This window comes from Atractosteus spatula, chromosome 14 (genome assembly GCF_055471065.1).
Source record: "Atractosteus spatula isolate fAtrSpa1 chromosome 14, fAtrSpa1.hap1, whole genome shotgun sequence".
Classification (NCBI taxonomy): Eukaryota; Metazoa; Chordata; class Actinopteri; order Semionotiformes; family Lepisosteidae; genus Atractosteus; species Atractosteus spatula.
Genome location: NC_142719.1, coordinates 27,978,276 through 27,995,097, shown reverse-complemented (window position 1 = coordinate 27,995,097; position 16,822 = coordinate 27,978,276). Strand labels below are relative to the sequence as shown.

Genomic DNA, 16,822 nt, shown 5'->3' with positions numbered 1-16,822 from the left:
ACTACCTTAGAAGAATGATTTAAAAAATGTGTATGTTTCCCAAAAACAAAGTTGGTCCAAGCTGCTATAATGTCACCTTTTGTGGGTATTTCAACACTTTTATGAGCATTAAAGTGACACCTGACACCAGCATTGACACTTGAAGAAGGCTTCACAGCCGGAATGTTGTGTTTTCTCTCTTCTCTTTTCAGTATGGAATAAACCTATTACTTGTTCCTTTGCAGATTACGCATGCTGATGCAGCTACCCACCTGAATTACTTTTATGAGCATGATTCCATTCTCCTAAATATAACAGAATCAAAAAGGAATTGTTGCATTTAGGACAGAGAAAACATACAATTTAAGAATCAAAGCCACATGACATTTGTAATGATAAAGCCTTATTTGTAATGTTAGCTGAGGTATCCATCTCTGTGGCTTTCTAAAAATACATACATACTGTAGCTAAATTGCCAGAGTATGGCTTATTCTCGGTTGTCAGTTAAACCAATGAGAAGTATTAAGGTTATTATAAAGCCAGATACGCTTATAACAGTAAGCTCTCTGGTCCCGGTAACAGTATGATTTCTGTGTTTTTATATATTTTTAGAATTTATGAAGCATTGTATGAAACAATAGGCTAATTATTTTTTGCTGTAGTGGAATAAAGGGGATCATATAATTCTAAGAATCACATAAGCATTCTAATATACAATTACACTAAGTGAACTTGTCTTAACAAGAAAAAAAAGAAAATCCCAGGATATATCAATTGTTTGAAAGTTCCACAAAACACAAATATTTCTACTATCTCTACTGAAATCATTCTGAGTATAGCAGAGAAAGCATCAGATCAGTCTGTTTGGACAGAGAAAACATTGGCTGAGAGATAAAAAGAAGACAAAAGAATCATCACAAAGAATAAATGGTACAGTGCTACTGATTTTTATTTGCGTTATAGTTGGCTGTCAAACAAAATAAAGACAAACACAGTTTAAACTAAATAAACTGGGGTCTCCAGAAATGAGCCTTGTGGAACACCTCAAAAAGATCAGTCAATATTAAAATGCTTCTCTGAGATACAGTTGATTGATTTCTGCTTTCTAAGATCCATTAACTTATAGTAACTTATAGTACCAAAGCACCACTATGGACGCATCACAGTAGAGTTGTATTATTATCTGTTTGAAACAAACACTCAAGATGTTCTTTCCACATTCTGAACAGTGATTTTATATATACTCAATTCATAACTTTTTACATCCTATAGTAATACACAAATTTACATTCACAAAGACTGTGATAGGAATATTGTTGGCTTAACACGTACATAGCTCTCTATTACTTTAAAAAAATAATAATATACATTTATTAATTGACATATACATTTTTTATATGAAAAAGAGAACTACTAAGTAAAGATTACTTTACCTTAAGCCATACAGCACTGTTCCATCTGGATGCAGACGTATCATTCGGTTTTTAACTGTAACACCATGAACAAATGACTTTTTGTCATTTAGGAAATAGGTGTCAGGGACCCAGAGCTGATCTGCTACCCTGTTGTCCAGTGTAAGATTTAGAGGAATCTCAGAATACGACAGCCGTTTATCTCTCCATGCTTGCTGGAAATACATTGTCAATGTATAGTCCTGGAAAAAAAAGATAAAAATAAAAAGCAAGTTAATAAATGTTTTGGATTTTCAACAGTACAAAATACTTTTCATACTCACGTTCCCCAGGATTTTGTAGAGCTTTTCAAACCTGCTTTGGTTTTAAATGATCCAACTTCAAAGCCATGAGATCACTTCAGGTAAAGAGTTGCTGAGTCCTTGAAAGCATGTACTGTGTAACTAATCATTTGGGATGTTACCATCTCTATATACAGTATAATAACTTATTGTGTTTTAGACAACTCAGCACTGAATCTGAGTGCATAAAAGGCCAGGAATCGCATTATATACTTATTTAAAACCAGGTTATAAATAGCCTTCAAGGACTCTAAAGTGAGTGACTGCACAAGAGCAAAGAGACCACTAAAAAAAGATGTGCTATGAATATTAATAACCCCATTCACACTGGAACTATATTTGAGTATAAATGGTTTGTTTTATTTGAAAAATAGTTTTTGCAGCTAAAAACCTTGGTTACATATGGCTTTAGATATGACACATAAAAAATGTCTTTCTTTACACTGACTTTAAGATAAACTGTATGCATATCAAAGTGTTATCGGACTGCATGATTGTGTATCAGGTATGTATGACATTTATTTTTCTATACACCAAATGATTCAGAAATGTGTCCTGTTTTCATCTCTTATGGCAAAAAAAGAAATCTGTTATTTTATATGTACTTCACATAATCATGAAGTGAACCATGCATGAATTACTTTGTCAGATGTTCTGATTGCATGGTTGCATGATATAATGATAGAGTACAGCTTTACATCTTTTTTTAAGTAAAAAGGGCAACTGTCTTAGTAGTTATAGGATGCACCTGCAAAGAACTGGAACAAATAAACTTACTGAAGAAAATACAATTGATAACGCTCTTCTGAAATGACAACTAAGTTAAGTATTTGATGTCTAATTGCAAGACTTTTTAAGTGTCTGTTCCAGCTTTTAGACTGTCTTAGCTATCTTAGCTCTTTGGGAATTGGGCTGTTTTTTAACATCAAGAGAATGGAGTTGAACTACAATGGCACACTTTCAGAAAGCCATTATTATTACTGTTGAAACATACAGTACTTTATTCCCCTACTTTGACATAGTAGTTCCACAAAATGTATGCTTGGAACAGGAGGATTCCTAAGATCTTAGGTAACAAGTTGTCAAGAAACAAGTGTCAACTGAAAATAGTGTTCAAGGCACATTACATCACAAATACTATAGCTAATTATTTTGTCTCAACTGTTTTTTTTATTGAGGATGACCATATATTATAAAATGGATTGTTACATAGCACCAGGTTTTATGGTCATGGTTAAACACAAGAATGTTTTTGTTAAATATACAGTACAGTATATGCTCTGTTTTGATTCTTCAAAAATTTCTCCCTTCTACCTTGCTATCATTACCACGTTTCTACTATCCTTTGTTTTAATTTTTTAAAACAAAAATTAGCAGTTTCCTATTATTGACCTCACAAACAGGAGACCATGTGCTTAGTTCCACATGCTATGATGTCATATTCTATACCTCTGTGAGCAAAGGGGCTGTACTAAAGAATAACCATTCACTCTAGAGATAAAAGTCATGTTCATGACCCTGATGTCATTTTTAACAGGTAAATAATAAGGAACTACTGACTGTACATGCTCTTGGATTATGGGTCAACGAAATCCTACAGTGTTGTGAAAAAGGCCTAGATAAATTAGACACAATCAGGATTATAAGTATGAACAATTTACTCAAAGTCTCCACTAGCATCTCCCCTATTATAACAAATTTGATGGTTATTAATACAGCTTGGTTTTGATAAAAAGAAATCAAGGTGCTTGTTGAGCAATTTTCAACATTGATCAGATTGTCAAACTGTGATTGCAACAGCTCAGGGTAAACTGTGCTTGAGCAATATGAAGTTTAGAAGTAGCTAACCCGTCACAATTGATGTGAAATTATTTTATCCATAGCAAGTTTTGCTCTTCCTTAACATTAATTGTTCCTCTATAAACATTCATATATCTAAAGGAGCACAACAAAACACACATCTGTTAACTGGTAGCTTGCAACAAAAATGGTTAATTTGTCAGCAGAGCACAAATGCTCTGGATGGAATGACAGACAAAAACACCTTCAAACTAGGGCCAATTTTCCCAGAAGCCAATTAAATTACCAGTATGTTTTTGGACTGTGGGAAGAAACCAGGGCATAGACAGTACCCCAGGTCCAGAATTGAACCCAATAATCCCAGTGGGGTTTAGCAGGACTGCTAACCACGGCACTACCACATTTGCGCACCAGTGTATCTAAATTTACATGCCTGTACATGATTGATTTCTTGCTTCTTACTAAACATTAAACACAGCTGTCATAATAATGTAACATGCTACATATCAGTCTGATCTATTTTCCTGAAACCTCTACCTTTTATTTTTGAGGCAAGTCAGAAATAAATTACTCAATTAGTAAAGCATGTAGAAGCAGCACCCCATGAGTCAGTGGCATGAATATACCCCTAATGTAACTAATAGCCACTGTTTATGTACCTGAATAAAGATGCACTGTCACACAAAACCTTAACATGTCTTAATTATTTATAAACAAATATTACCAATGAAGTGCTTGTTGAAAGTAATGGTTGACGCACAAATTGTAGTTCTGGGCCCTGTGCTAGAAATAATTTTTCTATGTGGTGGTACATACAGTACAGTTAAGGAATCACATCTTGCATTCAACGTGTGTGCTGCAACAATGAAATGTATTATGCTGCAACATATTATGATGTATATTTCAAAATTTAATTCCGTAAACAATACATAAAGCTTTCTTAATGGGAGCATCCGCTTAGTATCCAAAATCCATTTATAAAAAAATACTAGTAAAACAAAAATGCATTTGAGGAAAAGCCTTGATGTAAAATATTTAGGAGGCAAAGCATTAAGGATACAAACTAAGCATTTTATCAAACCCAAATGACCACACAAAGAAAAAAAAGCTTAAAGTATAAACACTAAGCCATGAAAAATCAAATTTGACAGATTAGTGGTAGGCACACACATGACTTTTCAGTACATTTATCATTTCTGCTGTTATGAGTATCAGAACATAAAAACAAAAAAAAAGATTAACTGTAAGGATTAAACCATTTCAGTGTCTAAATACAGTGTACGTGTTTGATTTTTGATGTGTTTACAGATATAGACTTTAGAGTAGACTATATTAATATCTGCCAGCTTCTTCAACTCCTGGGAAATCTTTGATTGAAGTTGGTTCACATCATCCTTAATATGTACAGTACATAGAGCTTACAAATTTCAGTGTTGAGTTTTTCTCACAACACATATAAATATGTCAGCAGCACTGTTTCTCATATCAAATAACTATTTCCATGACAACCACTGCAGCAAAACCATGCTGGTATCCTGTTTAAAAGCTGAATCTAATTGATCATTCAATTAATGTATTAAATCATTTCATAGCACTTAATTAATATGGCATTTTAACTTTTGAGCAAATGTTTAAATTTTTATATCAAGGAAATGAAGTTGATTAGATTACACTATTCATTATTGTTAGTTTCATAACAATAAGCCATCAAACAAATTAGTATGTTTGCTTTTTTTCCATAATGGGATCATTAAAAACAGGTGGTAAATTTCAAAGTAAATACAGTGTTAGCAGCATTAATTGTAGTTATGCCTGTTTTTAATTGATTACAGTACTCTGTTGTAGATGACAATATTACAATATTGTAAAGTATTTACAATATTTTCTTAATATACAGTATGACTATTTAAAATGTATCTTTAATTTCTGTTTTGCTTGTTTATTTGGAATATTAAATCATGTCTGAATTTCTTTTTATACTTAGTGACACTGACAAAAGATTAATAACTGCAGCACAGCAAACATCAGACGTTTCACCTTATGCATCAGGTGAGACCCTGATATGTATGCCCCCAAGTCAGAACTGTATGTTTGAGAGAAAAAATATTGCAACTACATACTGTTTTCTACCAATTTTCAGCAGAAAATGTGATAATGAGGAAGTACAGTATGTCATAAAGGTGTCAAGTATAACGCCAATACTTCTTGTGTTTGCAATACGATTTGTAATAAGGCAAAAAATATGATCGTAAGTCAAAATAATATATTGTTCACATGTTTAATTGGGTGAAATCTTGCTTTGTAAGTAAAAGACAAACACAGTTCTTAACCTGAAGGTGCTGTCAATAAAGTAATTTTAAAGTGTTAAATATCTGACTTCTGTCCATAACCATGTAATTGATCATCAGTAGGAACCACTTACTACTAAGTTATTTTCAGTGTATTGATGTTTTCTTCATTTATTACTGGTTATATGGACATTATACATAAATTATTATCCCTATACTGAAATATTAGCAATATCTTTCTGCTTCCTCACAGGTTAGTTTCTGCTTGACTGAATTGAGGAGGTCCTCACTGTTAAGAGTTAATGAGTGGGCACAAAAGCCAGTTGCATTCCATTAACCACTACAAGTAATGAATGGCAGGGGAACACCAGGCACAGAAGATGAAGGCATGTCTCGTCATTTGACGAGCTACAGGAAGAGGGATGTAAACTCTTTTTTAAACAGGTCATCTGCACCTAAACGAGCATGGGTGCTCTTTTAAACTTGTTGTATTAGCCCTTAAACTTTCCAACTGGGAGAGGAGCACAAATATACAGTAGTACAATCCATATAAAACATCATTATTCAACAACACATCTTCTGCAATGAATGGGTTTCTTATGAAGACAGTCATTTTCACAGGACAGAGCTTCCAGTATTATAGCATAATAGCATTTAACTCTATCCTCCTATTGTAATGAGAAGAAAGTGCTACTCCAAGGTGTGCAGTAATTTCTTTTTCATTCCTGCAGTTTCTCAGCTAGCTGCATAGAGTACACGTTTTCATTTTACTCAAAAATGTCTAAAATCCTTGCAGACCTTTTAATGATAATGGGATTTTTCCTTGTTTGCCTTCAGTTCAAGCCTTGCTTGAGATCAGGGCTTATGTCCAATAACCCAATGTTACATTAATACAAATTTTAAAAAAGATACACATTTTTTCATGTTGAAAAGTAGAATTCTTCACTTCTCTTTTTTACTCATTCAATATATAGTAAGTTACACTGACTTTTAAATAAGGCATTTAGCTAATGACAGAAAGAGAATATATGAGCTACAAAATCAATTTACACCTTAAACAGGTGCAATTTTCTTTTTAAAACTTTGTTAACTCAGTCCAATCAGAGCACATTTAAACAGCCATAATTAGCTAAAATGACACCCTTTAACTCCTTTTAATAACACTGTCTGAACAGCAGAATAATTTGGTGAAAACTATTCAGAAGTATTTCAGGAATATCTCCAAGAAGTGCTAATTGTCATTCACACCATTTTACTTTGATGCTAATGAGTGACTATTTATAGAAGATCTGTTAGAAGGTTTTTGACACAATTGATATGAGATCTGAAAAAAAAGAAAAACTATGAAAATGCAGTCAATAGCATTGCATTCATATTTTTCATATCCTTGTGGAAGAATAATGCTGAATGTCACACAGTTATCATAAAAGAGATTTAATTTTGTATTCATAACTTTTACCAGCATGATCAATACACATCATCATAAAAGCCCCAAAAGAATGTATTTTATATATTCTGTTTGTGATATACAGTTGACCTGGTAGAAACAGGATATTTTATGTAACACACAAAGTGGTATGTTAACTGAAATCAATAAATAATTAAATTGGTAAGTAAAAGCAACTAGCAGTTTCAGTTTACTAATATGGAAACATCATAAATCAGAACAATTTATAAATTGGATAATGTGTCTAATAAAGTTATATTATAATCATAACTGCACTGCATAAAGCAAAGTCATATTTGTTAAAAATAATTGAATTCCAGAAAACAAGAGTTACATTTATTCACACATAAGTCTTCCTTTAAAAATGAATCAAAACTAATCTACAGTAACATTCTGTTCTTTGGACGTGCAATGGAAGCTTCCATAAACCCAACAGAGGATTGTTTTTTGACTGTTCCTTATCTGTTGAATCATACCATACAGTATGCCTGCAAAGACTGCCGCTTGCCATTCTTCCACCTGCAAAGCACATCTCATTTAAAACCCTTTTTTTTCTATTACCGAAGCCAGAAAATTAGTTCATACATTTATGTCCTCAAGGTTAGACTACGGCAATGCCTTGTTAGCTGGTTCATCCAAGAAATTATTTCAGAGGCTACAGTACTGTATTAGTTCAGGTGGGTAGCTGCGTCAGCATGCGTAGGCTACAAAGGAACAAGTAATAGGTTTATTCCATGCTGAAAAAAAGAAGAAAGAGAACACAACGTTTCGGCCGTGGAGCCTTCTTCAGGTGTGAAGAAGGCTGAAGAAGGCTCCACGGCCGAAACGTTGTGTTCTCTTTCTTCTTTTTTTCAGCATACAGTACTGTATGTCCAGACCTGGTCAGAATACTGACAAAGAGTAAAAAATCTGAACATATTTCTCTTGAACTGAAAAACCTGACCTGGTTACCAATCTCTTAGAGGATTTTAAAATTCTCTCGTTCACCCATGAGGTATTGTATGACTTGTCTCCTGTGTACCTTCAAGAGCTACTATCTCCACACGTAAACTTTTGCTCACTTAGTTCGACTGAGACAAGGTTCCTTTATGTTCCAGTGACTCCACACATTGGGGGATTGGTAGCCTTTGTATTTTCATGTATAATTCATATAAAGTGCCGTGAGAATGCTATGGTTTGATGGCTCTATATTAATTGACTGATAATTGGATGATAGCCATAAACCTACTGTATGTACAAAATGCTGAATCACTTTCCATTTCAGTGTCCATTATTAGCACATTTAAAGCTACTGGTACTGTATGGTGTTCAAGAAGAGGATGCACATGAATCTTATCACTAAGGGCCACAACACAAGCATCTTGCCTCCCAAAAGGCAACACATAGATCGTAAATATACACTTCCATCTTCAGGATGCAAAACCTTCATTAATGTGTCATTTATAGCAGGGTTGCAAGAAAGAAGACTTTTCTGAGGGTGAACTATAAAACAAGGTGACTGAAATTTGCCAAACATCATTAGGATGACAATTGAAACAATGTCTTATGATCAGATACAATGAAGATGTACCTTTCTGGACATGCTCATCTGCATTCAAAACGATTAAATGTGTTCATAAAACACTTGTTGTGAATTATTGTGGGGGTTTGTTGTGTTTTGGCATTTTGGGGGTTTTGGAGCTGTTGTCAAGATCAGAGAAATCATTAAAATCCACCATGTACAGTACCATTACATTTTGGACAGACACATGGTTCCTTCTGTTAAATGACATTCCAGCATGATAATGGTCCTAAGCATAGATCCAAATTGACAAAGTAAATGGTTATCTGTACACATAATATTCTCAGCTGGCCATCTCAATATCCAGACTTCAATCCAATTGAACATTACTAATTCTAACACAAGACGGAAGTTTGTTAATGGAAACAAAAGGGTGTAATGTATTCAGAGCAATTCTACATGAAGGAATGTTCATTACTTTCCACTATGAAGTTCCAGAATGTCATAGCACTACAGAAGATGCCTAGTCAGTGTAATCTGTGCCAGAGGAGGATTTGAGACATACTATCTACATGGGAGTGAATAAATGTGATCCCTTTGTGATCCCTCTTATTTGTTTTCAGTAATATTATTTATGTTACACATGACTTTGCTCTTCACAATACTATCACTATACTATCAACATTGTTGTATAAAACTGAGAATGTCAAAGCAAGAAATCCAATGAGTAACTATTTCTATTATTTGATGTTATTTAATGGAATGATTCATGAGCAAAAACCTCCAACAGAATACCTGATATGCTTGGTTAAACCAAGTCTTAATGTGCCATATGCTTACTTAATTTATTCACACTTTGAGACATGATAAGATACTGTATAAACTTTTTCCAGAAAGGACAAAATTTATAAATGAAACATGTTGGTCTCACATTGTTACATACCAGCTGATTATGAGCATAGATACCATTTTCCCCTTTGTTAACAGAGGTTCTTCATTAAAGGAAATAAGTACAAAAAAATGTCAGATATTAAATTTTATCGACTTCTAGAAAAACATCACTCACACCCAGATACTGGCCTGTAACATAATTTCCTTTTTTTGTTTGTCGGGTAATTTTTTAGAAGCAATGAAAATAATGAAATTCTAAATGAGGATGAAAATCATGTGATTTCAGTCACAACTAAAATTTTGTTGTGTAAACACTCTACAGTGAGTAGATCCACAATAGTCAAGCAAAATGTTCCAAAATGTAAACTTAATCCAATAAAACCATGATGTAGTAAAGTAAGCAAATTAAGAGGATAGGGTACAGTACAGTATATTATAAAAATATATAGTCATCGTAGTTTCTATAATACCAAAAAAGAACACATTTTCTGCTAAAGATTCATCTTGAGCTTCATGAATAACATCCAATAAACAGGCATTCTCCAAGCTTTACAGCAAATTCTTATTTCTAAAAATGTAAACCCTGGATAGCTAAAGCAGACTAAAAATATGATATGTAATGCTATGTACTAAGAAAGAAGCCTGAATGGAATTTTCTGAAATTTACTCATCAGCCTCCACTGATTCTTAACAGCTCACATGTAGGTCAGAGTTTGTTTTCTTGAAATTGGAGAACAGAATATGTATAGTTAAGCTAAAATAGAAGCATATCCCCCCAAAGATGATCTATAGGGGAGATATTTAGGGAGAAGAGTGGAAACGAACACCCCTGGGAATAACAAAACTTCAATAGAACTAGTAATTAAGTGATAATATCTAGGAGTTTCAAAAACACAATGCTTGAGATGGAAGCTACTTGAGATGGGAGCGTAATGGTGAAGAATCCAACAAATATACACCATGCCAGAGGGAGACGCAAGACAGAAGAGATGGAAGTGCAGCACTATAAATCAGAAAGAATTCAGACACAAGAAGTCAAAGTCTTCAAAGGTATTGAAACCTGTGAGGCTATCAGATGATATTCTTATAAAAAAAAGATTAGTGTTAGGAATTTGCTTGAGACTGACAAATTCAGACATTAATTATGCTATGGTCTTACATGATGAAATCAGGAATGTGTGTATAAAGGAGTGGTTATCAGGGGAAATATTACTTTTATTAACATAGGAAACCAATAGGAAAAGGAAGTGGTAGACATGTATAATGATTGCTTTCTTACTCAGCGTGTCAGAGCATCTACTAAAAGGGATGCCCGTTTTGATCGAGTCTTTCAAAAAAACCCAAAACAGAATAAGGAAATCAGTGCTGAGTGATTCATTAGGCAATGATGATCAAAATGTTTGAAAGATTTTAAAGTATGCAGGTACTGTAGAATTCCAAGAACGTAATCCTGCTCCGTGTGTGAGGAACTGCAGGTTCAGACATTTGGTGTCTGTGCTTGGCTGAGGAGCCAATGGTGTGCAGCTGCCATCTGTGGGATTATGACTGCATTCCTCCAAGTCAGATTCCTTCCTAAAAAGACTAAAGGTTAATAGTTTAAGGAAAACAGACTGTGAAGGAGTAAGCCAAAGTTTATAAGGAGTAGAATGGCACAGAGTAGATAAGGAGTTAGTAGAGAATGAATGGCAACAGTTTAAATATATTCTGCATGAAGCACAGAATAGGTTCATCCGTAGATGAACGTATAATACTGAATGTTAGCAAATCAAATGCCAGAAAGCAAAGACTCAAATACAGTACCATAATAAATCAACTAAGAAAAGTATAAAGAGATGTGATTAGCAAAGATTGTGATGTATTTTTAAAAATAAATACAATAAATTGCAAGCACAGTTAAAAAAGAATATTGCAACTGTTCGTATTACATTATAAATTCAATCACATTAAAATTTTTCAAAACCCACTGTGTGTATCATTAAAAAGGGTCTTTAAAATATGTGGGTCCAGACTGTAAAGCTGTAAAGTTCAATACACTAGTGCACTTTATTGTACAGTGCAGGGAAATCAAAACACCAAAACCAAAGCCCAAGCTCTTCTTTGAGCTTCTACTTAAACTTCTTCTCGATGTTCCTCGCTGTTACAGTCAAGCAGCTAAGCCAATTACTGGCCTCCAACAAACAATTCTCAAAGCAAGTCTCTCAGAGTCTCTGCAAAATTCTTCCAAACAATCAGAGGGGCTGTTTCACAAGTTAGATGGACTGAATTAACCCAAACACTGATTTCAGGTTTACTCCAGTGTAACAAAGGCTAACTCTGGTTTCAGTTAAAGTGTGTTCGGCTTAAACAATCTATGCGTTCAAACTATGAACTATGCGTTCACACCGCACTTCAGTACAGAAGAAGAGTCAAATCCTTCATCTACTCCAGCAAAACCCAGTGAAAGAACATGTGTCTTATTTCAGTGACCACGAATTAGGGCTCCTTATGGAAAACTATGAAGAGATAAAAATCTGTTGTAATAGCGAGGTACAGTACTGTAGCTGCTGCAAAAGCCAGAAAAGAGGCCTGGCAAAAAATCGCTGATCAATTCAATGTGGAAGTTAATTATGAGATATCTCAAGATAAGACAAAATACAGAGTATGCATGTATTGGCATTACTCATTTGATAACATACTGTAGGAGACATTGTGATGATGGAAACGATATTATGAACTCTGGCTACAGTAGGCAACACTCACTGTAGGCACAAATGTTTATAAAACTTCATTTTAAGGAAATGATTGATATTTTTTGTCTTTTGTGTAATCAATGTTCATATTTTTAGGGTATTTTTTTACCTACAGAGAGATTCTGCCCTCTGCCCGTCAGACAGCAAACATCCACTGACTGACTGAGATGGGAAGCCCTTTTTTCCTGCTTTTCAAACAGTCACCTGATCAAGTGGCTTCCTGCTGACAATGAATAAAAAAAATCATCTAAACATCTGGTATATTTACATTTTCATTAAAGCTTATAAAATTCATAAAACAATAATTCACAATTTGGCTGTACTGTAGTATGCTTTCAGGGAAATGCATTCATTTGCATTGAAAACTGGTTAATGGATAAGAGGAAAGAGGGGCAGACAAGTCACTAATGTTCAGAAATTTCTGGTGAAATTAGTGGAGTGCCACAGGGATTTGTATTAGGATCATTACTCTTCCTAATTTATATCAAATCAAAAATGTAGATTGTTAAATTGTCAAAATATGAAAACTGCAACGATCTGGCTACTTTTGCAATGTACAGTGGATGAAAGTATAGAATTAAAGTCAAGGGATGATATGTAGTAGGAAAATGTATTTATATGTATTTATATTTAGAATATTGTGTAAAATTGTGTTTGGTACTGCAAAAAATATATTGCTGTTCCTGGGCTTAAAAATAGCCTAAGCAGATGCGCTAAAGGAACATTTTTTGCCCTTAACAGAAAAAAGTAGACCTCATACACAAATTATGAATATTCAAAAAGCATTGACAAAGCCGACCCAATGGACTACTTCTAAATCAAAAGTGAAATGTGAAGCAGAGGACAAAAGTGGAAACTAGAGGGAAGTGTATTTATAAATGAGAACAGGAGATTTTTTTTTCCACAAGAGTCTTAGGAATCTAGAACAAGCTGCACAGCCATGCTGTTGAAAGCTACTCCCTGGCTTCTTCTACAAAGAAACTGGATGAGATTTTAAGATTAATTAGCCACTAGCAACTAAACACGATAGATGGGCCAAGTGGCATCTTCTTGTTTGTAACTTTTCTTGTGTTCTTATACAGTATGTGGTCATTTTACAAAGCAAATCCCAAAAATGTGGTCTGGCTCTCATCCATGAACCGAAAAAAACTAACTAAAGATATGTGCTTAAAAAAACAGACACAAAAACAGAGAAGTGTTTGGTGTGTTTTAAAGGTGGATAAAGGTGAAAATGTTTTACAGTACTTCTGCATCCGATTGTTTTAAACATAGCCAGGCGCCAATTCATGCATTAAATGTCCATTGTTTTTGGCCATACTACATTTCTATCGCTTGACAATGAATTATTTCACTGTTTTTGTAAAGAATCACCTCACCAGCAATTCTGATGTTGGTTTGATTAACACACAAAAAAAAACTCCATGGAGTGATTTTGTATTGACAAAAAAATTTCCATCACCCTTCAAACAATTTCTTCCTCCTACAGCAGCAGCGTGTTTGCTCAGAAGGTTTGAACAGAAAGTGGTGAAAAGCTCAATATATCAATGATGTAAATTCCTGTTGTATCCACATCCACCAGCCTAGAATCAATACACAATACCACCTCTTCACTAATGTTGAAAAATTGCATGTCTCCTAATAGAAGGTGTAAAGTACCAGGCCTATTTAAACAGCTCTACTTGATACCAAATGTTATTGGAAAGGGAACACAGTCAGATGTGATTTGCTCATTTGTATGCGCTGTAGTCAGAGTGGGCTCATTGTTGGACAGCAAGAGTAAAGGGTAGATATTTGTTTGTTAAATGTGCATTGACTGATAAATAGGTTTCAATGCAATGATCGCCTGTACTTTAAATTTATGTTCAGTATGAAATAAAGCATGAAATACAATTAGCCATTAAATTTACTTCACAACATCCAGGAATTACATGCTTTGTGAACGTATGAGTATTTTAGTTCCTGCTTAACCCCCATGGTTAATGGGTAGCCTCCTGGCCATAGTATGAGGAGGCTCAAACCCCATCTAAAGAGTAGTTAACCAAAGGGTACCTGCTAGGCAGAGGAGTGATGTGTTGCATGAATGCAAAAGGGAGATGTTTGTGCTTGATATGCATAGTATAGCTAATTCCTGTAATGATTGTGATTAAGAACAGCTGTGTGAGATAATCTTATCTCCCCTGGACTTCACTTAATAACTTCCATTTCATATATAGAAAACTAGAGCTTATACAACCAAGTGCAAAAAGAAAACCATGGGGAAAATGAACAGAAAACCTAAATGATTTAAAAAAGTGAAAAACATACAAATGATAACCCTTACTAATTTCTCCAGTACAGCACATAATTCAATTCAATTAATGTATGGATTAATTATATGTTAATATAAATGTGATAGAGAGAAAAGATGGAAAGATAGAAAGTCAAATGCAAACATACAGTACTGTATGAAGAGGCAGTAAACAGACTTGACCTTCAAATAAAGAAACGCAGTGATAATGTGGATGAAATTAATGGCGGGTGCTCTTCTCCTCAGTTATGGTGACCTCTTTGCTTAAGGGGTAGAAAGAAAAGACAGTTAATTTTTTAATCTTAACTGGGAAAAACGATGGGTGTGATTCTTTCCCAATATCATGTTCCTACTCTTTTTTTTTGCTAACAACATTCTAGCTTTAACCCAGTTTAGGCTGTTAAACAACCTTATGATAGATCACTCCTCTCTAGTTCATATTTTCCATGGTCTCTAATGGCTTTTTCTTCTGAGAGTTCAACTTCCAGTCCTAATAATAGTACTGCAATAGAAAAAATAAGTAGTACTTACCTTTTATATTCTGTTTTACTCTTAACATCCATATCCTTCCTAGACCAATATATTTCAGGACAGTATGCGATTTATTATTTTCTTTTTCTTTAAAAAGATTACGGAGCCTGAACTACAGTACAAAGCTATATTAGAATATCATACAGTATGTTGCTTCAGTGCCCAGGTAACAGATGTATTGTTGATGTGAAAAAGTGCTAAAACCAAAGCATATAAATGACACGGTTGCAAGTAAACATCTAAAGAAATAATAAAATGGATTGCTTTCCATTATTCATTTTTGGGCTCAATAGGCACAATATCTAATCATAAGAACCCTTTACAATTCAGTGTGAACGTAACACCCTGCATTGCATATCTTCATTAATTATATTTTCGACAGGTCAGCTGAAGAGCCCTGGTTTTCACTCCTCAGATTAAGTAATAATTTATTTTCAAACATGCTTCTGAAGTTTATATATTTTTAAAGAGAGCAAGGCACTCCTGGACTGGCACAGTGCTTCAGTGAACAAAAATACATTTTGAGCTTTTATACCCGCTGCACTTGTGCTGCTAATTTCTCCTCTAAAACCCATGACAGACTTGAGGGCCTTATATGAACTGTCAGTGCTGCCTTTCTTCCAGGTCTAAGCACTGCAGGCTAGTAATGGGCTTGGTCCCTGATCACTCTAATAGCTTCACTTTGCTGTGTAGTTGTTTGACTCAAGACAATTTATTTTATCTGAAAGGTGTATCTGTCCACCTTGTTTGTATTCCTGGAATGATGTCAAGCAGGCTGGATAATTTGGATTTTACTGCAGTCAAGACATCAGCGTGGAACCCACAATTGATTCTTTTGATTTCCTTTGTATTTTAGTTTAATGGGACTCACTATCTAAAGCGACATTTAAGGAAGGAGATTATCATTCACCCAGTCAATGCAAACTCCTGGATGTCTAAGCAAAATGCCTACACTTCTGACGTCTGATTTTGTTCACCCACATCCACTCCTACTCCACCTCGTACAAAGCTTTTGTCTTTCTGGAGGCTGTTTTGGCTTATGTTCTTGCTTATTGCATTTTATAAGGCTACAGGCAGCTATGTGTAGGCAACAAAATATAAATCCACTGAGGAAAAATGTCTTATAAAATACCTTGTTATGCAACTAAAAAAAGAAAAGCTTGAAAAGATCACCACTTGATTAGTTTGAAACGCTTTACAATGTGCAGTCCAATGTGAGTTCTCTTAATGTGGTCTGTCCAACAATTCCATTGAAAAACATACTGTATAACAAAGTACACAACAATTGCCAACCAGTTACATCTATTACATCTAGTGTTTCCCACATTGCTGAAAATAACTTCCTAAACAAAAATGGGAATTTAGAGATAAACCTCCCAAATACTGTAAGTGTATTTCCTGTTCTGTATTTAGATCACATAATACGCCTCTACCAGACATTTGCATACTCTGTATGTGTTGACTTCATTTGGAAGTTTTGACTTTATTCCAATCGAATTATGTTTGATTTATGTGTTGTATCCACTATTTCCTGCTGTCTCTGCTTCTACACAAACATGAACAAGGACACCCTTGAAAACGCAATATTGCATCTCGGCTGGAATGACCTAAAAACT

The 16,822-nt window shown here is 34.4% G+C and overlaps 1 protein-coding gene across 3 annotated transcripts in view; it reads right to left on the bottom strand.

The window, feature by feature from the left end:
• LOC148821020 (gamma-aminobutyric acid receptor subunit beta-2) overlaps positions 1–16,822 on the bottom strand; it is an 86,150-nt gene that overhangs the window by 48,653 nt on the left and 20,675 nt on the right. For all 3 annotated transcript variants that reach the window (XM_088931732.1, XM_088931733.1, XM_088931734.1), the window contains one exon: positions 1,413–1,633. In XM_088931732.1, coding sequence (XP_088787858.1) covers positions 1,413–1,633 — 221 coding nt within the window. The remainder of the gene's footprint in view (positions 1–1,412; positions 1,634–16,822) is intronic.